This window comes from Talpa europaea (genome assembly GCF_964194135.1).
Source record: "Talpa europaea genome assembly, chromosome: 11".
Classification (NCBI taxonomy): Eukaryota; Metazoa; Chordata; class Mammalia; order Eulipotyphla; family Talpidae; genus Talpa; species Talpa europaea.
The window spans coordinates 7,552,504-7,580,021 of NC_140078.1; the positions used below are offsets into that span (position 1 = coordinate 7,552,504).

Consider the following 27,518-nt stretch of genomic DNA (forward strand, 5'->3'; position numbering starts at 1 on the left):
TCAGACTCTGCATCCGTTTTAAAGGTGGGGCCTGCTGGAATTGCTGACAGTTAAAGAGCAGTTGAGGTGGGGTGTCAGGTTTGTGGCCTGAGAGTCTGGGAGGACAGAGGCTCCATTTGCCAAAACAAGAAAAACCAAGTAAGGAGTAGGTAGTAAGGGGTCAGGCTGGCCTTGTTACGTCTAAGAGGCCCAGGAGACATCTCAGTGTCAAAACAAGCCTCCTCCCTCGAGCCTGGTCTAGCAGCCAGATGGTGGGGTGTGCTGGGGAGCCCACCTGTGGCAGAGATCAATTCCCAAGACCCAGTTCTGCTGCCTGTGGCCATCTGGGTCACCTGGACCACAGGCCCTCGCACCTAAGAGACCATGCCCCTCTTTCAGTTCTCTGACCCAGGTACCCCAAGATCAGTGAAGAAGGGAAACCAGGCCACTCCTTTTCCATTGGTCCCAGATCTCCCTGCCTGTCTACCTTTGCTCTCTCTGTGCCCTCGGCCTTGCATTCCCTTCCTCTCTCCTCTCACGTCTCCAGGTTCTTTCTGTCCTTTTATGTCAAGCCCAGAAGACTCTAAGAAACCTTCCTGATTTCCACTTAGAAAAATAGCAACTTTATTTCATATGTGTCAAGCCCTGCTAAAAGGACTTTATCTTTCTGAATTCATCTAATCTTCGGAAGTAGAGATTATCACTTCTGTTCAGCAGGTGAGAAAGTTAAGGTTGAGGGAGGTAACTCACTATCTCAAGGTCATACTACAAAAGTGGCAGACTGGAAATTCAAACTCTTATCTCTGTCATGTTTTATAAGGCAACTTAGGTGCTTATCCTGCCTAAGAAACCTTGGATTCCTCAAGGGCACAGACTGAGTTTATTTCGTTTCTGCATATCTATAGTGTGGCACAAGCTCTCCATAAATGCTTGCTGGCTGGCTGACTGGCTAGCAGAATGGATGGATGGATGAATGGATGGATGGATGGAAGGATGGATGGATGGATGGATGGATGGATGGATGGATGGATGGATAACAAGTGTGTGAGTAGATGGTTGAATGGATGAATGGGTGATACATGGATGGGTAATGGGTGAATAATATATGGCAAGTGGGTGGATGGATGGAGTAGAAAATGAGGTAAGAACAGTGTGAAAGATAAAAAAATTTCTAATTCACTCTTGCACATTCTCAGTGAGGCTCCCCTCTGACCTTGAGAAGCATGCAGTTAGGAAGCAAACTCTTTTCAGAGAAAGCAGGGAACAGTTCCACCATTCATTGACCACCATTATGCACCAGGCACCATCCAAAAACCTTACATGCATGAACTAAATCAGTTCTCACAAAAGCCCTATAGAGAGCCTTATCCCATTTCTTGGATAAGAACACTGAGGCTCAGAGAGATCGAGCCACTTGCCACAAGAGGAGAGCCCATGGATGGCCACAGCACAGCCTGTTGATGGGGTGTTGATGGGACACTGTGGTAGCCCTTGAGGGGTCCTCCCACCCCAGGGCCCTGCAATGTCTCCTGCTCTCTGCAGTGCTCCCCACAGTGCTCTCTGCCTGGGCTTCTTCTCATGGCAGTTTCTTCCCACAGGGAGATCTTTGCTCGAACATCTCCCAGGAAGGCCATGACTGACCACCTACTTAGCATGCCCCCTAGTCACTCTTAGGCCACAGATCTGGCTGTTATGATAGAGATCCAAACAGCAATGGCTTAAACAATATCAGTTGCTTCTTCTCACTCAATAAGGAGAGGTTGCTGGCTCTTGAAATGTGTGTATATTCCTGAGACGTGTGTGGCCTCCACCAGGCGGGCGCACATGGCAATTGACCACCGGCTCTGAACCCAGCTCCGTCCAAGTTCAAGACTGACCATCACCTCTCGCCGCAGAGACCAAACGGACCCTGAACAGGGTCTTATCTCCTTGAGCCTCCATTTCCTCACCCCAAAATAGGGACACAATAATACTCCTATCTTGTAAGGGTCCCGGGAGTGAGTAGGTACCAAGTGTGGAGAACAGGGTCAACAACCAGGCCCCCAGGCCACATCAAGCCCTTTTTTTTTTTGGACAAAAATTCCTTATTCTTCTATGGCCTAGATGCTTAAAGTGGGTTTTACATTTTTAGGTCATTGCAAATATCAGAAATATGTATATCATTTCATGAGGTGAGAAAAGTGCATGAAACTCACATCTCAGTGTCATGAAGCTTTCCTGAAACAGCCCTCTCCTCCCTGCTGATTTCTCTCTGACTCTGGCTGCCTGTGCGCGCTGGTGGACCCATTGCCCTCAGAGCATAAAATATTTACTCTGTCCTGGGCCCTGTGCTGAAGAGCGGCGTCTGGGACAAACCAACGTGTGTGTTAACTCTTCATCTCGAGCTCTTGGGGAGCAGCTGTGAAGTGGGTTTAGTAAACTGGGTTTACTAAGCACCAACTGTGGGCCCCCCAGGCTAGGGGCCTTCTAATTGCCTGCACTTTCACAACACCTCCCTGTGACTCCCCGTTTTATAGATGAGGAAACAGGCCCAAAGTGGTGAAACACTTGCCCAAGACCACCCAGCTGGGTGTTCTGGTTCGGCTGGCTGCCCCTCAGATCCTCACCGCAATACTCCTAGACAATATACCTTCCCTCAATACACAACCCCCCAAATCAATGTAATGCCCTAACTTTAGTAGAAAGGAGACTGAAAAGAAAAATACTTTATATTAAATTTATATGCAGAAGCCTGGTCACGACGACGCCAGAAAATACCATGGAAGGGCCAGGTGCTCACTCTATACATAGAAGCACAGGGAGGTGAAGCAACAAAAACAGCCACAGGTGTGCCTGGGGCTCCGGCCCCACCAGCAGCACCCGCCTCACAAGCAGCACCCGTGTCAGCTGCGCGATATTCCCGAATGGTGAGTAGTTCTTGGAAAAGTTCTGAACAGAAGCAAGTACAGTTCTTCCCCCTGCTTCATCCAATGGGTACATTTCTAGAAAATTCGGGATATATTAGAAACTTGGTAGAAGAGTCAGTGCAGGCTTGGGGAATGATAAGCAGAGCTGTCTCGTGCATTTTTGGTCTCTACACACACACACACACACACACACACACACACACACACACACACCCCACCCTGGAATGCCCATCCTCAAGGCATCCTCACCAATTTCCAGCCCATGCCCTGGGCACTACCACCCAGCTGAGAATTACTGGATCCTCCCCTAGCTAACAGCCCCTGAGTAGCTGCCCTGCCGTTGCTAGCTGCTGTCTGTGAATCTTCCATTCTCAAGCTAATGGCTTGTTTATTTACACTGCCATCAGCAAGGTCTCTTGTCATTTTTTTTTTTCCAATTTGCACATGACCTTGGTGATCTTCCTTGGAAGTGAAGAGGCTGCCGGCCCAAATGAACTCCTGGCCAGTCCAAACCAGGCTGCCGACTCCCCTGCCTGCCGGAGAACACCCAAGAAGTCTGCAACCCCTGGCTGAGTCCACTGTGGATTCTCAGCCACTCCAGACTAGCGGTGTGGACACTAGCCAGCTCTCACATGTGGTCACAGCCAGAAACTGGCAGTTTGTGAAGTCTGGAATCCCTGCCGGTTGCTTCTTAAAACTAGAACCATCCCGAGCATGGACCAAAGACTTCGAGTTCGAACAAAGTTTCTTAACTAAGTATCTAACTGGCAAGAACTGAATTGTTCCTGCTTGAGAAGGAAGAAAATAGAAAGAGGAAAATTCTTTATTTGCTCCCTCACCTTTCTACCTTTCCCCAACCATCTGCCCCATTCAACAGGTACCTCCCTGCCTCCAAGAGAGACCACTTCTGATGTCAAGTGCATCATTCCTTGGTATTTGAACTTCTAGATTTCAAGCCCTTACAATTTAAAAGTCAAGGTTTTCATCTTATGGCATGGTTATCCTTGGCACGGAACCCTTGCGGAATATGACCCTACAGTGTTTTATTTCTAATCTCCCTTGCCACCTGCAGGGTTGGAGTCCTCATACCCAGGCTGGAGATGAGAAAACACAAGTTCAGAGAGGGCTGAGACTTACCCAGAGCTGCCATGCGGGTCATTGGTGGCACGGGTTTGCCCCAGATCTGCTACTTCGGGGCCCTCATTATAGTCGCCCTGCTGCAAAGTCATTTTCCTTCTCTCGGGGTAGAAATAGCTGTTTACCCTATATTCTATGAACAGGTTTCCAGAGGCCTCCAGAATGTGTGTGATCGAGCCAGCAAATTCAAAAATACAGCGCTTATTACAGAACTTAGTATTAGCCAGCCAGCCACCCACCCGGCCGGCTCTAATTAAAGGCCTGTCTGTCTTCCGCTTTACAAATCATGGCTTTCTGGGCCTATAATTTAACCAGTCACAATCAGGGCCTGGCGAGTTGAGGGTGGAAGACTGGCCTCCCCACTCCCAGTCTCATTGAGACCAGTGATGGAGAGGCGGGCTACCATTAGCAGGCCTTGGATTCGAACCCCACTCTGCCACTCAGGGGCAGGATTAGGGGGAGTAGGGAGGCCCAAAAATCCAGGATCCGTGTGACTCAGTTGTCCTTTTCCCTCAGACTCCAGTAAGGCTCAGCACAACCATGTTACTGAGCCTGTCCTTATTTAAAATTTAGATATCGTGTTCATCCATGTAGGTTTCTTTTTTGGGCATGAAGGTTGATTTTTTAAATATTGCATTAAAATACTGCTTCTCTTGATGACTGAGTTTTGGGGGAGTCCTTTAAATTTTGTCCCCTAATTTTTTTCATGGAGTCTGTGCCCAGCTGCCACTTTCCCATCTATAAAATGAGGATGCTAATAGCACTGACCTCACGTGGCTGCCAGATCTGAAGTCCTCGGCAAACAGCTGGCACTCAATATTGGCTGCCCTTACTGGAGATGCCATTGGCATTGGGGGCTGGACAAGACTTGGTGACGCAGGACTGGTTGTGCGTCACAGGACGTCCCATCTTGGGTACCACCCACTGAGTGCCACCAGCCCCTCCCTCTGCCCCCGCCATCACTGTGACAACCGGAATCACCTGCCCACCCTCACATTTTCAAAAAGCCTCCCAGGGGGCACTGCCACCACCTCTGGGCCAGACCACGTTTGGAGTCACAGAGACCTGGGCTGAAACACAGGTTGTGTCTAGCTGTGTGACCTTAGGCAAGTTGCTTAACCTCTTCCAGCCTCTCCTTTTCTCTATCTATAAAAATGACAGTAACAATATCTCCTAGGGGTAATTTGAATGTTTGGATTTCCAATTTGTTGTAACTGCTACTGTTATTATTATGTCATTTGTATTCAAAGCCATAAGCTCTTCTGGGAGCTGAGCTCTTTGGTGGCACTTTGTGGGGGAGGAGGGAACCAGCTACCAGATGAGGTTGTGAAGGGGGGATGGAGCGATCTGAACTGACTGCATTTACATATTTTAATTAGTTTGCAACATTAACAATTTGGGAGATTTCACTCAAAGATTTGTTTCTCTAGAGAAGTTGGAAAATGAGGCTATCCTTGGGCCACCTCTCTTTTGCATACCCCACCCCTGCCAGCTCACCCTCCCAGACGTGGAGAGAGGTGACCCCTAGTACCTTCAACTATTCTGAGGGGTGAGGGACAGTTTTACATGCAGCTGGCTTCAGTGGTTCACACTTCCTGCCTTGCCATGTAGACAACTGAGTTTTCCACCTTTGGCTGACTTCTAGGGCAAGGGACAGTGCATTGTTCAGGACCGGAAGGAAGGGTTTTAAGAGGAAGCGTGGGCGTTGTCAGGGAAGATAAGAAGTCCTGTAGGAATTCAGAGTACCTCAAAAAGTGGCTGAGAGAACCAGGGTTTTTTGTTTGTTTTTCAATCTTACAAGTTCCTTGCAAATTGCTAAGCGCTCAGAAAATGTTAACCTTCTAGGAAGGGAACCTCAGAGAAGGCATAGCAGGGGCTAAAATCTGGAGGCTGGATTAATCGTTCATTGCCCAAGGAGACAGGCAGGGGCCCAGAGAGTCAGGCAAGAATCAGGAGGCCAGTTCTGGTTGTGCCGCAGGCTGGCCTGGTACCTGAGGTGGTTCTCCCCTCTCTGGGATGTTCCCAGCTTCCTAGTTCAGAATGAGGGACAGGAAGGATTTGAACCTGGAAGGATCCTTTGGGCTCACAGTATTAGATCATCTTTTCATTACACCCCCGATGATGCCAGTGGACTGTGGACACTCACACAGCGCTGTTTTTGTACATAGTTTTGGCCCTGCCCAGGCTGTGTTCTCTGAAGGCAGGACTGACAGCTCTGAGAACAGCCAGAGAACGAGGTTGTGTTTATGCCTCTGCCTGTCTGTGAGCTGGAACTCTAGGATCAATTCCAAACACAGGCAAGAAAAAACAATGGCTGAAGAGCAGGGAGTGCATTGAGTGCCAGACTGGGGTCCTTGAAGGATGCAGGAGACAGACGATAAGGACAAGAAAAGGGGTCCGAAAAGACCACTGTTCTGCTCCAATGGATTCTCTTTGAGGAGAGGATCAAAGGTGGTTGTTTCATCTGTGGCAGCTGACACGGGGCCAGACATGCTTGAAGGCTGAATAAATAATTGATTAAAAGAAAGATGAAAACAAATGCAGGAAGAGAGAGAAGAAAGGCTGGATGGATGCTAGCAGACTGAAGGATGTTGGATGCTGGATAAGTGGATAGAAATGGATTCATTTAAAAATGGAGACTGAGTGGAAGAAGGAGGAATCATGGGAGGGAGGAATGAGGAAAGTAGAGGCTGGCTGGATGGGTGGAAAGAAGGAGAAAGGAGAGAGGGTGGGAGGGAAATGGCTGATCCAAGGAGGGAGGGAGGGAGGGAGGGAGGGAGGGAGGGGTAGGGAAGGAAATGACTGGGTGGGAAGTTCGGTGGATTGACGGAGAGATGGAAGGAAGGCCTAGTTCTACCTCCGAGAACCAGCCCATTGCAAAGCATTTACTGGGTGAGATGCCCATTGTACCATGTTAGGCGCTGTGGCATGATAGGTAGCTGACATGTTAGGCAGTGTGGCATGTGAGGCACTGTAACATGTGAGGCACTGTAACATGTGAGGCACTGTGGCATGTTAGGCACTGTGGCATGTTAGGCACTGTGGCATGTTAGACACTGTAACATGTGAGGCACTGTGTCATGTTAGGCAGTGTGTCATGTTAGGCACTGTGACATGTGAAGCAGTTGGCATGTTAGGCACTGTGGAACGTTAGGCAGTGTGGCAGAAACAGGGAAGTAACCCCCCCACACACACACACAGAATTTACCATCTGGTTGGGGAGAAAGGTTCAGAGGCTGAGCCCATTAGCCAAGGCAGCGCAGATGAAAGCAGAAGTCCTTCCATTCTGCCCGCAAACTGAGTTCTCCCGCTATAGGTTCTCACACTAGAGAATGAACCTGACCAGGCTTCTTCTGGAGCCCGGGACTGTCCTGGAGCCCAGCAAACTAGCAGCTCAGTGAGAGCAGGGTCTAGATCTGTGCATCTAGTGGAGCCCATCTTCACACACAAGGCACTCGATGACATTTCTTCAAAAGTGAAAGCGAAAAAAAAAAATGAATGCGTAGGTGAGTAAATGAATGAATAGAAGTCTGAGCAGCATTGCCTGTGACAGCATTGCCATTGGCAGATTCCATCACCTTAGCAGACCTCAGTTTCCTTACCCCTACCATGGAACTAACAATGCCCAGTGTAGATAATGAAAGTGCTTTGTAAACTGGGGACATGTTTACAGATTGGGAGTGTGACATTAATAAAGGTAATAGTGGTAGCAACAGCATCAATCGTAGGTGCTATAGTGGCCTCATGTTCATAGTCCTTGTGCTCACAGTGGAAATAGAAAAATTAGTGAAAGTGGTAATTATGATGGTGATGGCGGTGATGGTTGTAGTCATGACGGGAGTACGCATGTACTGTTGGTAGCAGGATGGAAGGGATTGGATGCCTTTCCAAGATGGAAAAAAATGTTCTGATTTTAGTCGCAAATGACAGAAATCCAATTCAAATTGGCTTAAGCTAGAGGGGGCTAAAAGGGAGGAGGGGTGACTTATTGATTCAAACAACTTGAAAGTACAGCAGTGGCTTTGACGTCTGTCCTGGACACACAGGCCCTCGGACCATATCACCGCAAGTTGTCCCTGCAACTCAGTCTCTTGCTATCTTTTGCCTTCCTCTGGGTGGACTTCACCTGCAGATAAACTTTGCACTCTTCTAAGCTTGCAATCTCCCAGCAAGACAGCCCCCCTCAAAAGAGAACCTTTCCTCCCCAGTAGTTAAGCCAAAGTTCCAGGATTCACTCTCATTGGTCCATCTTGCATCACATGCCTATTCCTCAGCCAATCACTGTGAGCGGGAGAGTATTTGCTGACTGGACCAATCTGGATTACATGATCACTTGTGAAGCTGCAGCTGGCCAGGGTGGTGTTTTCAATGCAAGATGTGCAAGGCAAGGGGCAGGTGGGGTAGTTCAGAGGGCAATCCCTGCGAAGATGGCAGAGGTCAAAGATAGCTGGTACTTGGCAGACCCTTGGTGGACCCACGGTCAACAGTTGAGAGTTCCTTGATTCACACCCTGTTCCCAGGAAGATGGTCTGTGCCCTGTGTTGTGGCAGGAATGGGCACAGGGCAGGTTTCTATGATCCGAGCAGAAGGGGTAGAGGAGGAGAGAGTCCTGGAGCCCTCAGTGGCTTTTGCAGACTTTTATTGGGATTTACCAAGTACATGGCAGGCAGGGGTGCTGGGGGTCAGGGGTGCTGGGAGGCCAGGAGGCTGGCAGGCCTCCCAGCCCCCAGCAAGTCTTCACTCTTTTAGGGCTCTCCGGCGTTCCCTGGGGGCCTCTGCTTTCCTGCTCTCTGCTCTTCTCGTGGTTCTGCTCCTCTTGGCACCCCCGTGATGCTGCCTTTATAAGCTCAGTCTCTCAGCCCAGGTGTACGCACTTACACATGCCCACACCCCACTCCAGGTGCCCGCCATCAGGCATGCATTCAGGACCGCAGGGATCCATCATCCATCCTAATGGTGGGAGGGCAGAAAAGCCTGATACTTTACTTACCCTCCACCTGTAACCCACAGCTGGTTGTGAGAGCTTCACTGTCTGGAAAAGAGCTTTTCTGCATAAATGTTTATTGAATGACTAAGTGAATATTCTGCTGCTGCTCAAAAGGCTCCCATAGCTCCCCATTGCCTCTCACCTGCTGACCCGTGGATTTACTTCCCCTCCTTCTCCATCCTCTGCTTTAGGCTGATGTGAATTTTAAAATCTTTATTGACTCACTGATTGCCTGCCCTCCCCTCTACAAGCTCCATCAAAGTAAGGACCATCTTTGTCACTTTTCTATCTCCAGCGCCTGGGACACCAGTCCTCCTTGTCTCAGGAAGAACCGCTACTACCCTTCTTGTTGCTCAGGACAAAACCTGGGGTTCCTCCTTGATTCTTCTTTCATTCACCCCACACACCTGAGCCATCAGCAATTTGGTTAGTTTCATTTCCAAAATATGCCTCAAATCTGTCTTCTCTGTTCTCAGTCACTCTCACCTGGATACCTGCCAGGCATCCTCAGTTAGATTCCTGCTTATATTCCAATTGCCTTATAACTGTTAGCAAATGCAGCCAGAGGATCTGGAAACCTACCTTAGGCCCTGTCACTGGTCTGCTGAGAAGCCCTCTGTGGCTCCTGTGGTTCTCACTTCTCTCTTCGACCTCATCTCTAACACCCCTCATTTTCCTCCCAACTCCAGATACACTGCTCTCCTTTCTCTTCCTCTTACTTGACAATCTCTTCTTTGCTTCAGGACCTTTGTACTTGCTGTTACCTCTTCCTACATCACCCTGGCCCCAGATCTTCACATGCCAAGCTCTTTTACATCCCTTAGATCTCCGCTCAGAACCTGCCTCCTCAGAAAGGCCCTCCTAGGCCACTTGAGCTAAAGTAGGCACCCCTTCCTACCTCATTTTTTTAAATCTCATCACTTAGTTTTCTTGAGAGGTAGCAGAGTGGGTGGTAGAGAATGGGAGAGTGCTTCAGACAAGTCAGGAAGCAGGGGAGAAAAATGCAGCTAGAGGTTCTATGGAAGAAACAGCCCAGTTTCCCTACAGGCCACTTTACAGATGGAGGAGGGATGAGAGCAGGCCGGGATTCCATCCCTGCATCCCTGAATCACAGCACCCAAGGGCCCAGCTGCGGCCCAGCACTTCCCAGGGAAGCCATGACTGTTTCTCTGGCGCTGTTTAAGACTTTCCCTCATCGCTGGCCACACTTCCAGTGATTTATTCCAAGGCTTGCAAACCCAGATCCCTGCAGAAGCCAAGCAGCCTCATAAACAACTCACCCAGGCTGTCACTGAAACTTTAAGAGAGTGCAGGCCAGGACTGGCAGCTACTCAGGTCCAGTGGGGGATGCCACAGAGAATCATGGGCCCAGAGTAGCTAGGGTTTCAGATCTTTCTTGAGAAGCTGGAAATCTGGACTCATAGGGGAAATACATGTTGGCAAATACTTCACTGCCTTGGATAGGTGGAACCCTCCAGCTGGGAGTTGGGTGGCCTCAGCTCATACTTGCCATGGCCACACACTCTTCACTGGCACCAAGTGCCGGGCCCTGGGGTTCACATGTTCCACCCATGATTTTATTGCTGCCTCTCAAACACCTGTGTGGTGGGGACTGTTATGACCCCCATTTTACAGATGAGGGAAACTGAGGTTCCGAGAGATGACATGACTATACCTGCCTGGGCTCAACCTTTCTTTAGAATTCACTTGCATGACCCAAAAGATAAAGAGTTTCCAAACTAAGAGTTAAGAGCACTTATAAGCATTTCTGGAGGATCTGGTGGTGCAGGTAATTTCTATATGATATTGCAGTATGATTCAGTCACTTCCTGCTGGTAAGGTCCTGGGCAAGTCATTTACCACTATGGATCTCAGTTATCTCACCTGAGTGAGAAGAGAATTTTGTTATCCAAGTCACCTTGTATTTGCAAGTGTCTGAAACACAGTCCAAATTGGCCTCGTCAAAATAGACTATTGATTGATTCATATTATTGGAAAGCTCAGAGTACCAGCTTCAGAAATGGCTGTATCCAGGTGCTCAATTAATGTCATCAGAAATCTGCCTTGGTCTCTTGGCACAGAGTCCCTCTGCATTGGCTCTATTCTTGCACAGATGCTTTCCAAAAGACTGCAGATGACTCTCTGGCCCTTTCACATTGACATCCTACAAACTCAGCAGCTCCTGATCAAAGAGAATACTTCTATGCTAATAATTCCAGGAAAAAGTCCCAGGATGAAACTTGATTGACCAACTTGAGTAATTCCCACTCTAGTAAATCAATTGCTGTGGCCAGGGAGATGGATTCTCCTAACTGTTCAGCTTGGGTCTCATAGTGATCCCTCTTGGACTGGGGAATAAGATCAATTTCACTCAATACATGAGAGTAAAAGAGGGTCAACTCCCCCCAAAAAAAGTGCTAGACAGTCTAAAAACATCCACCACAATATACCCACTTCCTGGGTAATTATAAGTATCAAATAAGGTAATGGGCTATGCCCAGTTCTCAGGACTTGCTCAATGAACAGCTGGCTTTTGTCTTCTCCCTCCTGGAATGCTAAATATCAAGCTGACCCAGCAAACCCATCCCAGAGGTAGGCAGGCCTGCGTTCCATCCTAATTCTACTGTTGACAAGTTATTTAGCTACTCTAAGTTTCAGAGTGGTCCTCTGAAAAACATGATAAGAGGACCTACCTCCTGGGGTTGCTGAGTACCTTGTGACATGGCATACAGTAGGTGCTCAGTAAGCAGTAACTGCCATGCTTGCCAGCCTTCTCTTTTCTATGCCCACTTATCCCAAACTGGGCTGACAGTCATTCCCCACTCCCAAGCCTTTGCAACTGTAGTTACCTCTTCCCACAACCCCTCCTCGCCCCATCTCTGCCAGCTGGAGTCTATCTCTAGCCTTCAACGCCCAACCCAAATGATTCCTCCTCCAAGAACCTCATGACAGGGCAATAAAAGGGCGGAGGAACATAGCAGAAGGGCACTGAATTCAGTCTGGGAAAGTAGAGAAGGCTTCTCTAAGGAGTGAGGTTTCTGCTGAATCCTGAAAGAGGGAAAAAAGAGAACTGTGTGTGGGAAGAGGGGGTGGGGAAGGGCTCTCCCGGCCTAGGGATAGCAAATAAGAAGGTGTCACAGGCTCTGTTGACTCCTCTTTTGTAACAGGAAAATAAGAGGCCACAGAGGATCCCAAGAAGGGAAGTGTCAAGAAAAAAAATACAGTGACACTCATTAAAGATGGTAAGGCAGACTTTCTTCGGGACCATCAGGACCCACTGCTATGGGATTTTTACAGTGGGGGAGAGACTGGGCTTGACTCCAAATGCAGCATGAGCTGGTAGGAATGTATAAATAATAATGTACATACTGTAGCGTTACTAGGCCAACCACTCTTACCTTGCTTAGAGTCTAGGCCTGGCTCCTGAAACAGAGACCCAGAGAGAGAGAGAAGGGCATGTCTCTCAGCAGTGCAGATATACATAGTCCAGGGTTGGTATGGTAGTTCTACAAAGTTGTGTTGGCCCTAGCTGGGCTCATTTTACCTTTTTGTGCTACCATTTTCAAGTGTGTCTTTTAGCCTCATGGCTCTTCATGACTGCCAGTGTTCCAGCCATCACATGATCTTCCTGGTACCAGGATGAAGGAATATCTGGAAAAAAGAGTCAGCCTTCCCCAGTTTAAAGGCTATGCCTTTGTTCTTGGAGGTTTCTAGGGTCTCTTGCAACACTTCTACTTCCATCTTATTGGCCAGATACAAACCCATAACTCCACCTAGCCACAGGAAAGGCTAGGAAAACTAATCTTTAAGCTAAGAAGCCATATTAGTCCATTGAAAATCAGGATTCTTTTAATTTGAAAGAAAAGAAAGTTAATACCTTGCAGTCTCTGGTATACATAGTTTTCTTCAAAGTAGCCTAGGGCCCATGGAGAAGTCACCACTGAGTCCCAAGAATTGAGGGGATGGAGGTCACAGAGAGAAGTTCCCAAGAGTCACAAGTCCAAAGCTCAGAATTCCATGCCCAGAGTTCCAGGCCATTTCATTTCTTTCCTTCTCCATTTAGTGCAGATTATTTCCCTGCACTTTGATGAGAGAGTCTCCCCTTCAAAAGTTGAACCAAGAACCCATTGCTTTTCCGCCATGAGTGATTTCATCTGAATATCTGAGAAATGCTTCTGGGACACGAGAATCATTGTCCTTATGTCCTAAAGCAAGTCCTTAATGGAGCATGAAGAAGGGAGTCAGATGCTAATCACTGGGTCTTCTACCCTCAGTGTGTGTGGCCTGTTACTGTGTCACCTCATCTCCTCTTATTCTCCCCTTACTCGCTCTACTTCAACCTTCCTGGCCCAATGTCTTCCCACCTCAGGGCTTTTGCACTTTCAGTTCCCATGCCTTGAATGTTTTCCCGACTGGTGTTCACATGACCAGCTCCTTTTTATCAGGTCTAAGTTCAAATGTCACCTCCACCAGGAGACCTTCCATGACAACCTTAGCTAAAGTAAACACATCTCATAGTCATTCTCTTTCTTACTGATCTGCTTCACTTCTTCACTATTCATGTTACCCCCAAGTATCCTGTTGACTTGTTATTGTTCACTGTGTCTCCCTTCCCTGTACTAGACAGTCAGCTGCACACAAGCTGGAATTTTGATCTCGTCTGTTCACTGTCACATCCTCACAACCTAAAATAGCACCTGGCACATCACCTGGAAGAATGAATGAATGAAGTTAATCTTTATAAAAACCTGACCATGTAGGTATTATTATTCCTTTTTATAGATGAGGAAACTGAGACTCAGAGAGATGAAGTTCCTTGTGTAAATTTACACAGGGGTACATAATGTGTAAGGGGTACAGTGAACATTGTTCCAGGGCAAGATCTGAACCCACATCTTGCTGACCCCACCCTTCTAATCAACCTCCCACCAATGAAAAGTAGTAACAGCTCATTGTACCAGCTCCCACCAGTAGAAAGTTCTTATATTGAGCTGAAGTCTCCTCCTAATTTTAAAACACGTGAGTCACTGGATCATCATCATGTGTCAGTCACCACCTACGTCGTCTCACTGAATCCTTTGTGAGGTAGTAACCATGGTGACTCCTCTCCCTGCACAGATGAGGAAATTAAAACTCAGAGAGGTTAAGTAATGTGTTCAAGGTCTCACAGCCAGAAAATCAGGAAACTAGGATTAAAATGCAGGTCTATGTTCCTAACCAACAATTTCTGGTGTCTCCGTCTTCCTGGAAGTTTGTTCGCTCATTTTTCAATTCATTTATTCTACTTTCTTCTTGTTTTGATGAGTGAAAAAAAAAGAGACCTTTATGCTTTTATTGTAAAAGAAAGTAGATGAAAATCCACATTACAAAGAGTCTTTCTGATCAAGGTGACCCTTTTTTTGGGTCAACTTCTTGTCAGATCTGATGAGATCATCATTGTTTTTAACTACCTGCTGTCACCATTTAGGGGGTTCATACCTGGAGGAGGCTCAGTTTCACTATTGTCTTGATGTTTACCTGTGCCTGCACTACTAATACTACTTCCAAGTTTGTTTCTTTGTAGTGACCTTTGTAAGCCACATGTCTGTCTGCAAGGACTAGTTTGGTTAAAACCAAAGGATAGAATTTTCAACTCAACCAGATGAATGAGCCAGAATACACTACACTATACTGTAATAACAAACAAATACAAACTCACGACTTTACACATCAAAAGTTCTTACTTGTGATTACCAGGAAGGACCCAGTAGCAATCCAGGACAGCTCTCCTCCACATGGTGACTCAGGCATCTTTTAACTCCATCATCTCAACATGAGACTCCCATTCTTGCTGGGGGAGAGGAAAAGTGTGAAGAACTCACACCCACTCTTAAATGTGTCCAGCCAAAAGTGATATACAACTGCTCCAAGCATGGCCATTAGCCACACGTAGGCACATGGTTCTGCAGAGAGGAAATAGAGTCCTCTTGTGCATCCAGGAAGAAAACAACTGCACAGCAGTTAGTGCTAGATGTCTCTTCACACCAGGCATAAATATACTGCATTACTGCAATCATACAGAGATGTGAGGAGACCCTTGCAAACGCAAGGGAGTTGAGACCCCCATATTCCTTCAAGGCACTTCTCCATCCCCAGGGCTGTGTGATGAGGGGAATGAGCAGGATGTCAACATTTCTTAATGGACTAAATATCAATAAAATTTGATTTCTTTTTTTCCTATGTTGAAAAGTTAATTTGCCAGTAATTTCTTTCTTTTTGTCTGCCGTGAATGCTTTTTGTTTTATCTAGTCCGGTCTTTTTATTTTAATTTTATTGTGGGATGAGCACTCACCATGAGATCCACCCTCTTAACGAATGTTTTAATGCACAAAGCAGTGTGACTGACTCTGGTACCATGTTGTGTAGCAGGTCTGGGGAACTTATTCATCAGATGAGGGTCATTTATTTCTGCACCCCAGTCCACCCTATTGTGCACATACCCATGTTGAAGATCAGTTCCTTAGCCCGTTATGAGCATTTTAGAGGTTTCAGAGCATGTACAAATCTTTACAAGGGAGGCCAGGATAGGAGAGAAAATGACGAGTCACTTCTGGGCACAGGCGAGTGTCAGTTCTCCATGCTGTCCCTTCATTTCCTGGAGGCCACATACTGAGAAGATAGAGCCACTGGATCCCTGAGTCGCTGTTTGGAAGGGAACTATGCTAGAACCCCAACATATTCTCAGCGGATGTTACATGAGAAAGGCCAGAGATGTGAAGATACCTCCCTACCTAAGGGTGCCCAGCCAGATTTAGAAAGTAGGTCTCTCAACCTCCCACACACACCTATTTCACTTCAATATGAAATTTCAAGTGAGGCTAAAATACTGGATGAGAAAGAGCTATTGTTAAGCTACCCAAATGCCTCTTTCTAAATGTATATTGGACATTAACCAGCAAATCTGGTTATTGTCAGGAACGCCCAATCATGGAGCCATCATTCTGACATTACCCAGAAAATGGTACCCAATCCCAGCACCACACTAAGATCTTCAGCTCCTTAGCTACCCCAGCCACCTTGGCCAAGCCCTTAGAATATCGTCTGCACTGCCTGTGCTTCCAGACTCAGGGGTTAAGGGGTTAAGTTTGTGGCTCAGCAGAACCTGTGGGCACTGTCCTTGCCTAATGTCTCCTATTCTTCTCATTTTTTTATTCACTGCACTGCTCTGTGCAGCAGGGATGAACCCAGGCCATTCATCACAGTCACCACAAACAGTTCCTCCCTCAGCCCCTCAGGCCCTCAACAAATATAAGGGAACAGGGATCACTCAGGCAGGAAGGGCATTGTCTCATGCCCGGAACCCCAGACTCCCGCTCTGCAAAAATCAAAGTCAATTCCCCCTGATCCCATTATCTTTAGATGGGCAAGAGGTTGTAATGCTAACAGCTCCCAGAATTTCTGCTTTGACAAATCTTATGGGAACTTAGTTGACCTGTTAGGAAAAGGGTGCTGAACCCAGGGGAGTCAGATCACCAAGGGGCGATGGGTCAAGTGAAGTACAATATAAAAAAAAAAAAACAAAAAACCCAGACCCCAGAACACTGGGATAAGGAAGTCCTCAGGTGTTCTAAGACAAAGGACTTCAGAGTCTACCTGGCAAGGAATTAAATCCTGCTTAGGCCACCCTTGGGTATTGTTTTTTTTAGGCCTCAGTTTCCCCATTTATAAAGTGGGGGGATGGATACAGCACAACCTGCAGATTATTAATGGGACAAAATGAGAGACTTTCTTCCACAAATATTTATTGAGCACCTATTATGAGATCTAAGGATTCAAGATGGAGAAAAATCAACCCCTGCCCTCAAGTTGCTTACATGCTACAGAGGTGAATATAATTGCAAAATTGCAACTTGGGCAGCATTATGAAAACAGTGATGTTGTACTATGATGTGATTTGACCTGGTCTGGGAGGTCAGGGGTGGCTTCCCTGAAGAAGTGATGCTTGAGCTGACAAAGAAGGATAAGTAAGAGTTAGCCAGACATAATGGAGGGAAAAGCAAAAAGAACAGCATGTGCAAAGGCCCTGTGGCAAGAAGGATGGTGGAGACTAGAAGGGACATATGGAAGGTTAATGTACCTGAGAAGAGAGAGCAAAGGGGAATGTGGAACAAGATGAGACTGGAGAGTTAAGCAGGGTATTGACTAACAACTGTAAGAGGACCCTGAAATATGTGGCTTAAACAAGGTAGAAATTATGAGGTAGACCAGGAGTTGGCAAACTTTTTTAGTAAGTGGTCAGTCGAAGTCTGGGATCCAAGATAATTACTCCAGCTCTGTCCAACACATTTTCCTTCCAGCCAACAAGAAGGAGTCACATGGCCACATCTACCTGCAAGGGAAGCTGGGAGATGTAGTCTTTATTCTTGGTGGTAGTGTGCTAAAACTCTATTAGTGCAAAAAAAAAAAAAAAACTAATATAGCTATAACTCTATAGTGGAAGAAAAGAAAAATAGATATCACAGATACCAGTGAACCAGAGTTACTTTAGGGAGACCAGAAAGGTTTGCTTGTGTGGTCCGATAACAGGTGACTTGGGGCAGGATGATGGCTTACAGTGGAGAAAGATCCAAAGCTGTTTGTGAGCCCAGAATTGACAAAACATGGTGATGGGTTGGATATAGGGTCAAAGGATGGGGCAGAGTGTGGCAAGTGTGACCCCTGGGTTCCTGTATTGAGCAGTTAGATGCAGATCTTGTCTGGAAAGCTTTTCAAATGCAGAAGCAGGTTGCTAAGTCTTCAGTATAGCATCAGGTAGGTCCAGAATTGCAAACCCAGTGCCTGCCTACAGAGACCTGACAGATAACGAAAGCAGTGAAGGACCTGATGGCTAACTGGGGAGGCTGTGCCCTATCTAAAAGGAAGGTGCTCCTTCAGCCATCAGGAATGAAGGCTCAGTGTAGATGCTTATCTGAGTTTCCAAGGGAATCTGAACATCTGGATTTTTATGTGACATCTCACAATCTTGAAACTTGTACAGATAAGTAAAAATAAGATGCTCGACCCCAAGGCCTCCAGTTCATAATGCCTAATACGCCCAGCAGCGCCTCTGCTCCCCATTTCCTGCTTTATGACTCCTGCGCTCTCTTGGTGAAAACCTCTGTCTTCATGCTTTGCTGCCCAAGCACAGGATCCCCGCATTCCTGCCCAGGAGGCCCCTTGCAGGCTCTGGGCTCCAATTTCATAATAATCCCCCTCCAGGGGTCCCCACCTGTAGAGGAGGGGGCAAAAAACGATTCAGCCTGTTCCCAATTCCCTTAATCGGATCTGGACCAGTGACCCTTCTAATTAAAACTCCCAGCTGTAATCCCCTCTTAAAGCTGGGGGAAGCAGAAGCACCATAAAAGGAGCGAAAGGCTTACTGGTCCAGAAACCACCTCCAGCCACATCCTTGAAATGGTCTTGGGGAGACCCACAGACCTGAAATTGAGTCCCAGATCTACTGCTTCCAACTTGTGCAGCCCTAGAAAAGTCACTTTGTTGTCTGAGCCTCGGCTTCCTTCATTTACTTGTTCATTCATTGATCATCCATTTAGGGAGCACCTGGTCTTTGTCAGGAAATGTTTCTGGATCTAGGGATACACCAGTGAACAAGACAGACCTAGCCCAGCCTCTCATGGGGCTGACTTCCCACTGCAGACCTAGAGGGGAAACATTTCCAGTTCAGCCAGATCAGTGCTGTGATGGGAGAAGCTCAAGCGCACGGGGCACCCAGGGCATGACCCAGCCAGAGCTGGGGGTCAGAGAGGGCTTGTGGGAGCAAGTGGCCTCTGAGCGGAGGCCCAGACAGGCAGTAGGAATAAGCCAGGAGAAGTGAGAGAGTAATGACACTGCAGATAGAGGGAACAGTAAGAATCTGGAAACATGCGTCACCATGGTGGTGGGCTTGGGAACTCTAAATAGTTTTGCCAAGACTCAATATGCAATATGCAGTGAGCTATGGGGGGAATGGTTTGGAGAGAGAAGGAAGGTGTCTTAATATAAAATCCAAGCTTCTTGTCATGCTTCATCAGGTCCTTCTATCTCTGTGGTCTCATCTCCTCCCACTTACTCCTTTCTCACGCCACCCCAATCATGCAAAGCTCCTTTCTGTTGCTTAATATACCAAGTTCATTCACCTCAGGGCCTTTGCACATGCCATGGCTTCTTCCTGGAATGTGCAGAGCTTCCATAACATTCTTCATCTTTAAGTATCAGTCATGAGGACAGCTCCTGAGAGAGCCTCTCTTGACCACTTAAGCTCATGTGGACACCCCCAGTGCCACTCTGCTGATCCCCTGGATTGTTCTCAGTAGCATGTAGCACATAACATATTTGATATCATCTTGCTTCTTTACTAGTTTATGTCTGTCTCTTCCTACCAGCTCCTTGACACTAGGGAAATTAGCTTTCTTATGCTGCATCTCCAGTAACTGGAATAACACTTAGTAATGGCCCAATAAAAATATGCAACCACATGCAAAGGAATTGGACTTGGGGACCATGGCAGGGTTTCCAGCTGGGCTGTAGTTTACTCAAATTTCAGCTGCTCTCCTGTGTGGTTGTGAGGATTAAAGGCAACAGGATACCCTTTATGGAAAGCAACTTTTTCTACAACTTTAGTGAGGTCTATTCTACATATCATATGACTTACCTATTTCCAGTATGTAATCAGTGATTTGACAAGTTGTACAACCATATCCTAGCTCAGTCTTAGACTATTTCATCATCTCAGGGAGATCCCGCGTGCCCATTAACTGAATCCTTATCCCCACCCTGGAAACCGCTCATCTGCCTTCTGCTCTGCAGATTTGTCTTATCTAGACATTTCTCGTAAGTGGAATAGACACGTGACCTTTCGGACCTGACTTCTTTCACTTAGTACCATGTTGTCAAGATTCATCCACATTGTGACGTGGGTATATTTTTTCTTTTTATGCATGAACCATATTGTATGACTAGACCGCAGTTTGTTTACCCATCATCAGTTGACAGACATTTGGGTTGAGTCCACTTTTCGGCCGTTGTGATGAACACTGCGTGAAAGTGCCTGTGTGTGAGAAGCAAGTTTGCGAGCCCTACACACCAAGGGCAGTGCTCAGCTTGCCAGAGTGTCTAGTGTCACCCTGCAGAGTTGTCCTCACATGCTGTGTGGCTGTGGATGAGGGCCATCCCTCTCTGCTTGAGTCTCCCCATGTTTCCAGAGCAGAGCTTGGGCCCTTCCTGCTCAGGTATTCTGCGCCTCGTCCGTGTACGTGGAAGAGCTCGGAGTGTGTGGAGGAAATGATAACACTGTATTGCTGGAACCAACAGTGGGCGTCCTGCAATAACCACCAGAGCCAACAATGAGGATGAGGAAGGCCTGGCTCCAGCACCCCTAAGTCCCACCCTGGGCTCCTCCATTTGCCAAGAGGGGACTTTGGTCCCCTCTTCTCCAGGAGGACTGAAGTCTTCTCCCTGCAGACAGGTGGGCTTCCAGGATCCAGAACCTCCTTGCTGGGAAGGAAATGAGACAATACCAAGCTCCTGGTCCTGGCTCCTGCTCTGCTCCCCAGGTTCCTGAATCCTGCCCAAATGCAGCTGGACTTAGATCTGGGGAAAGCTAGGAATACAGGGACCCTGTATTCAGGGGACCTGAGCACAGGCCAAGAGGTCTCAGGGTGTCAACTGCTGCCCCACCTCTGGAGTACCCCATCCCAGACACCAGATCAACACTGTTCATTTGGGCTCAAAGCTGTTTAGAAGATGCCTGCTGCCTTTGCCGGCCAGTGAGAGCCCCAGCACTGGTCCTGGGCCTCCCAAAGCAGACAGACTAGACCTGGAAGTAGGAATGACAAGAAATTGCCAAATAGTAATTTACTAACAAAATTATTAAGTGACTATTGTGTGGTAAAGGCTCCATTACTTTCACCCCCATTTTAAAGATAAGGAAATGGGAGGCCAGGGATGTTGCTCAGCGGGACTGATTTGTCCCTGGCCATAGAACCAGGAGGAACAGCAGGAGGCTCACGCCCAAGCCAAACCTGAACCAGCAGATAAAGAACGTAGGGCTGTGGAGTAACAGAAGCAATAAAAGGTGCCCATGGGCCTTTAGTGAGCGCATTCAATTCTCACTGCAACCCTGCAATGCAATGAACAACTCTCCCCCAACTTACAGATGAGGAAACTGAGGCACAGAGGATTCAGCTCAGGACATTTCCCCAGCCAGGAAGCATGACCCTGACTCTAAAGCCCCCTGCCCTGGAGGACAGAGTCCTGTGAGTGGGCCCGAGATCCTCTGCAGCTTGGCCCTCTCCCTATTTGACACCAGCACCTCAGGGAGAAGAGCGGGTGAGCTCCGACCCTCCCAACAAAAGTCTGAACAGTGGGCTCCCACCCCCCCAGATCCAGTGAGGCCTCTGCCCACCTCTCCTTCTTTCCTGGACATCCACAGGCTGAGAGAAGGAGAGAAAGACATATTCTCCCGTATGAAGAGGGTACCCGCCTTAGAATAACAGGCCCCAAGGACCGTACAATAGCAGGGTACATTATTCATGGGTCTGTTGGCAGAACATCAATTATGTGGGCCTTCCCTGGAGTTGTCCGGGTTAGAAACTGGAGCAGGCTTCCCCTGCCAGCCTCTGGGAGAAATGGGCGTGCCCAGTTCTTAAAGAAACAAACTCCCCAGGAATTTGCTCTTCTCAGGCTGGCCGTAGTGGGGACCCAAGGCCTGGTTGGCCATCTCATGAAGTCATACCCACCCCGTGCCTCATCCTGGGCTGGCTCTTCATGTGTAATCTCCTTTCCTTCTGTTCTACAACTTATGGGGGCCTGACTGTTGGTGTATCTCAGGCAGCACAAGTTAGGTGTTATTGGCATGTGGGCTAAGCGATCCATTGTAGGGGCCGTCCTGAGCATTGTAGAATGTTTAGCAACATCCCTGGCCTCCCCCCTCCAGATACCAGTGACAAACACCCCACCTCCAAGTTTTGATAACCAAAAATTTCCACAGAAATTGACATGGGCCTCAAAATCATCCCAGTTAAAAACGACCAGTATATCTCTATTTTACAAATAAGGAGCTGGAAGCTTCAATGCCCACAGCCACCCAGGAAATAACAAAGCTAGACCTACCTCCAGGACCTCCCCGCCGACCCTCATGTGGGAGTTCCCCAAGTATGCCGCCATGTTCTGTCCCAATAACTACTATTTATTTTAATGAGTATTTGATACATGTATCCCTAGAAGCAAAACCAGTAGTTTTGCAAGTATTGTTTCTTAGGATAAGGCTAAAATAAAACAAAGTAGGTGAGTGGGTTTTTGCTTTGGGGGGTGGTTACTATTAAAGCAAGAGTGGGACAAGAAGCAAAAGAACACTTACTACATGATGTCCAAATGGAGCAGAAGGAACCGATCATTTGTTTAGAGATCATATGATTTCTTAATATAATTTTGCAAAGGGATGCAAAATAATTTTGGTTCTTTCTGGATGAGGGACCCACAGCCCGTGCCAGTGTTATCATAATGCCCTCTGATTCTCCACCTGGATGGTGGGTTCACAGAGACCCTGGCTGGGTCTTTGATTATGGTGACTAAAAACATATAAATTAGATGTCATTCTGTACATATTAGATCATCTTATAAAACATTTACAAAATTCTTGTTTTCCAGTGCTCAAAAAATCAAGAAAATAAAACTCAGAAGTCTTTTTTTAAAGACATGAGATAAGGCAGACATGACAATAGCAAAAAATCAAGCTGGTAGAACAATCCAGATGGGGGGGAAACCTGCATCATCAGATGCTTCTTTCCATTTTCTGAGCTGGCCTAGAGAGACACCACAGTCTTTACTATGTGGCATCTCTAGTGCCTAGCACGGTGCCTCCAGGTAGAAGATGATAAAGTTGCCATTTTGAAAACTGAACCCTGCCCCTTCCCCTGCAGTTCACAGAGCTACGGCCACAAGAGCCTTGGGTCACCAGCCTGGGCTAGGGGTTGGGGGCTGCAGAGATCTAGCTCAGAACTGACCCCTGCCTATCCTCACCCCAAGCTCTGAGATTCTGGGCAGTGGTGGACACATTCGCACACACACACACACGCGCGTGTGCACACACACACACATATACCTGTAAATAGGGTCTTTAGTATCCCAAGGTTTGGCAAGACAATGAAGAAACCCAGAGGCTGGAGTAGCCAGCCCTGATGGTTCAAGTCTAGATTGTACTTGACCATTGAATTCAGAGGTCCCGTCACCCACTAACGACCTCTAGGTGCCTGAACTCAGATTTTCAGATGTGGGTTGACTGAGCCTAGCTTGGATTCTCTGTCCATCTCTGGGCCAATCAACAACAGTCAGCATTAAATGATAGCAGCCTGGTGGCCAGCCCAGCCCCAGCAAGGGCAGCAGAAGGGCTGGGGCAAGTCTGGGAAGAGAACAGATGTTGGGGTAGGGCAGGGAGAAGGCTAACAGACAAGTTTAGGGGTTTAGATTTTGTCTTTAAGAACCTTGGAAATTTATTAATTTCCAAGTGATGTGATAGGATTTGTTGTTGTGAGAGCAGACCTCCAGAGCAATATATTACAACCACTTGCATTTCTGCATAAGCTGCAGGCTAGTCCATGAGGGTCCATTCATTTCCGCAAACACCCAAGTAAGCCTTTTCTCTGAGCCAAGCTCTCTTCTTGATCCAGGGGACTCAAAGTTAGTGAAGTCATGATCCTGAGACTCAAAAGCATGAAGTTCCAATTGGGAATTAAGAACATGGGTCCAAGATGCCTCTGCCTCCCTGGAAATAGCCTGCAAAATCTTATTTGTCCAGCAAAAGGTTCCAAGCTGTCATCTGATTCTAACGCAGTTTAGTATCTTGTGCTCTGGGGTCAGACAGACTTGGGTGAAAATCCCAGCCTTGCCACGTACTAGCTTTGGAGGCCCAAGTTTTCCTCATCTGTTCAATAGAGATATGGCCCTTAATGGGATTGTTATAAGAATGAGATAAAGATAAAGAAGAGGGCCTCCCTCGTGGTGCAGGGGTTAAAGTCTTAGCGCTAACAAGCTATCACCAGGTACTAAAGCATGAGTTCGATCCCCAGCAAGGGAGCTACCCACATGGCACAGCAGACCTCTCCTGTCTTGCCCTCTGCTCCCCTCAGCAGTGTATTTCAGTAGATCTGCTTGTTCTGCTCCCCACTTTGCCTCTGGTGAATCCTCTCTCCCAACCCCCCACATCTCTGGCCTATGCCCCAGTTCTTATATGCATAAGTCAATCTTTAAAAAAAGATAAATAACATACTAAGAACAATTCCTGCCTAAAAGGTAATGATTTTTATGATCATGAGTATCATCTTCCAGAAAACAGTGCCTCCCCCCTGTATCAGATACTAGTCAGCAAATGATGGCTCACAGGGCAATTTCAGTCAACTACCTATTTTGTAAGTAAAGTTTTATTGAAACACATTACACCTTTCTGCTCAGGTATTATCAAGGCTGCTTCATGCCACCACTGCTGTTAAGTGGTTGCCACAAAGAACTCATGGGCTCCAAAGTCTAAAATACCTGCTATCCAGCCCTTTATAGAAAAAGTTTACGCACCCCTGAACTATGTGATTATCTTTAAATCATTTCACTCCTCTCAACCTCTGTTTCCACATCTGTACAATAACTGGATTTAAACAATATTTTTTAGCTCAAACATCCAGTTATTAAGTGGTTAGCAGGAAGTGAAAATGCTCTTATGTCTTGAAGAGTGTCCTGTAGACCCAGAGTATTAAGGTGACCATCTGTTTGGTGACTGAGAACTAAATCCTACTCTCTTCTCCTCACAGATCCTTGCCATAATTTCCATCATGTTTATCGTCCTCTCCACCATTGCCCTGTCACTCAACACGCTGCCGGAGCTTCAGAGCCTTGATGAGTTTGGCCAGACCACAGACAACCCCCAGCTCGCCCATGTGGAGGCTGTGTGCATTGCCTGGTTCACCATGGAGTACCTGCTGCGATTCCTCTCCTCACCCAAGAAATGGAAGTTCTTCAAGGGCCCACTCAATGCCATTGACTTGTTGGCCATTCTACCATACTACGTTACCATCTTCCTCACTGAATCCAACAAGAGTGTGCTGCAGTTCCAGAATGTTCGCCGTGTGGTCCAGATCTTCCGCATCATGCGTATCCTCCGCATCCTTAAGCTAGCACGCCACTCCACTGGCCTCCAGTCCTTGGGCTTTACCCTCCGCAGGAGCTACAATGAACTAGGCTTGCTCATCCTCTTCCTCGCCATGGGCATCATGATTTTCTCCAGCCTGGTCTTCTTTGCTGAGAAAGATGAGGATGACACCAAGTTCAAAAGCATTCCAGCCTCTTTCTGGTGGGCCACCATCACCATGACGACCGTTGGGTATGGCGACATCTACCCCAAGACTCTCTTAGGGAAAATTGTGGGGGGACTGTGCTGCATCGCTGGGGTCCTGGTGATTGCTCTTCCCATCCCCATCATTGTCAATAACTTCTCTGAGTTCTACAAGGAGCAGAAGCGGCAAGAGAAAGCAATCAAACGGAGGGAGGCGCTCGAGAGAGCCAAGAGAAATGGTAGCATCGTATCCATGAACATGAAGGATGCTTTTGCCCGAAGCATTGAAATGATGGACATCGTGGTGGAGAAAAATGGAGAAAATATGGGTAAGAAGGACAAAGTGCAAGATAACCACTTGTCTCCTAACAAATGGAAATGGACAAAGAGGACACTGTCAGAAACCAGCTCAAGTAAGTCCTTTGAAACCAAGGAGCAGGGATCTCCTGAAAAGGCCAGATCATCTTCTAGTCCTCAGCACCTGAACGTCCAGCAGCTGGAAGACATGTACAATAAGATGGCCAAGACCCAATCTCAACCCATCCTCAATACCAAGGAGTCAGCAACACAGAGCAAACCAAAGGAAGAACTTGAAATGGAGAGCATCCCCAGCCCCATCGCCCCTCTGCCCACTCGTACAGAAGGGGTCATTGACATGCGAAGCATGTCGAGCATTGACAGCTTCATTAGCTGTGCCACAGACTTCCCTGAAGCCACCAAATTCTCCCATAGCCCTTTGGCATCCCTCCCCAGCAAGACTGGGGGCAGGACAGCCCCAGAGATAGGCTGGCAGGGAGCTCTGGGCGCCAGCGGTGGGAGATTTGTGGAGGCTAATCCCATCCCCGAGGCCAGCCACCACTCTGCTTTCCTCATTGAAAGCCCCAAGAGTTCCATGAAGACCAACAACCCCTTGAAGCTCCGAGCACTTAAAGTCAACTTCATGGAGGGTGATCCCAGTCCACTGGTCCCCGTTCTGGGGATGTACCATGACCCTCTTAGGAACCGGGGGGGTGCTGCAGCTGCTGTTGCTGGACTGGAGTGTGCCACACTCTTGGACAGGCCTGTGCTGAGTCCAGAATCCTCCATCTATACCACAGCAAGTGCTAGGACACCCCCCCGGTCGCCTGAGAAACACACAGCAATAGCGTTCAACTTCGAAGCAGGTATCCACCAGTACATCGACGCGGACACAGATGATGAGGGGCAGGTGCTCTATAGTGTGGACTCCAGCCCTCCCAAGAGCCTCCATGGGAGTGCCAGTCCCAAGTTCAGCGTTGGGACAAGATCAGAGAAGAACCACTTTGAAAGCTCCCCCTTGCCCACCTCCCCTAAGTTCTTAAGGCAGAACTGTATTTACTCTACAGAAGCATTGACTGGAAAAGGCCCCAGTGGTCAGGAAAAGTGCAAACTCGAGAACCACATCTCCCCTGATGTCCGCGTGTTGCCCGGGGGAGGAGCGCATGGAAGCACACGAGATCAGGGCATCTGAGCTCCCCAACGTGGTGGAGAGACTCGTGGTGAGGTCCAGAGAGGGATGCTGTTCAGCTTACCTGCCACAGAGCTTTTCTGCATGAACTCTGAAACAGAAAGGCTCTGCCAAGCCCCCAGAAAGAAGAGAGACTCCAAAGAAGGCTCCCCAGAAACTTGAGAGCCAAGGACAGGTCCACCAGAATGAAGCTGGCCGAGTCATCGGATATGGCGCCTCCTTGTCACAACTCTACTGCCCTCTTTGGGAGATGACATGAGCAGGACTCACAGCCACCACTTCCACATTCTAGACATAACCAAGACCACCTGCTCCCAGTCTTTGCTTCTGGCTCTCCGTCACAGCCTCGGAGGGGGATATCTCCACCCCTCCCGGCTTCAGCTGGAGAAGAACGCTGGAACAGTGGCTTGTGTTTGTTGAAAGAGTGGGTTGACCGATTGGTACTGGGTGTTGCCTGGATGCCTCTAGGAACTCCTGCCATCACCTTCTGGGTCGAACTCACTCCCGGAAGGCTCCAGGGAATGCTTGTGTCATGGGGAAATCTCTGCGCCATAAGCCACGATCCCAGCTCACAGCCCTTATTGCTCAAATGTCTTCATTGACTTCAGTATTCCGTAGTAGCTGAGATTTTATTTTGAGATATCATCAGGGTGAGTTGCACCACTTGTACTCGATTCTAATTGCCCC

At 47.7% G+C, this 27,518-nt stretch overlaps 1 protein-coding gene across 1 annotated transcript in view; it reads left to right on the top strand.

Annotated features, from left to right (window-relative positions):
* Positions 1-26,834, top strand: part of KCNB1 (potassium voltage-gated channel subfamily B member 1) — a gene marked incomplete at both ends in the record, with an annotated part of 82,692 nt that extends 55,858 nt beyond the window's left edge. Inside the window, one exon of the mRNA XM_084247441.1 lies at positions 24,825-26,834. Coding sequence (XP_084103567.1) covers positions 24,825-26,834 — 2,010 coding nt within the window. The remainder of the gene's footprint in view (positions 1-24,824) is intronic.
* Positions 26,835-27,518: the final 684 nt, after the last annotated feature.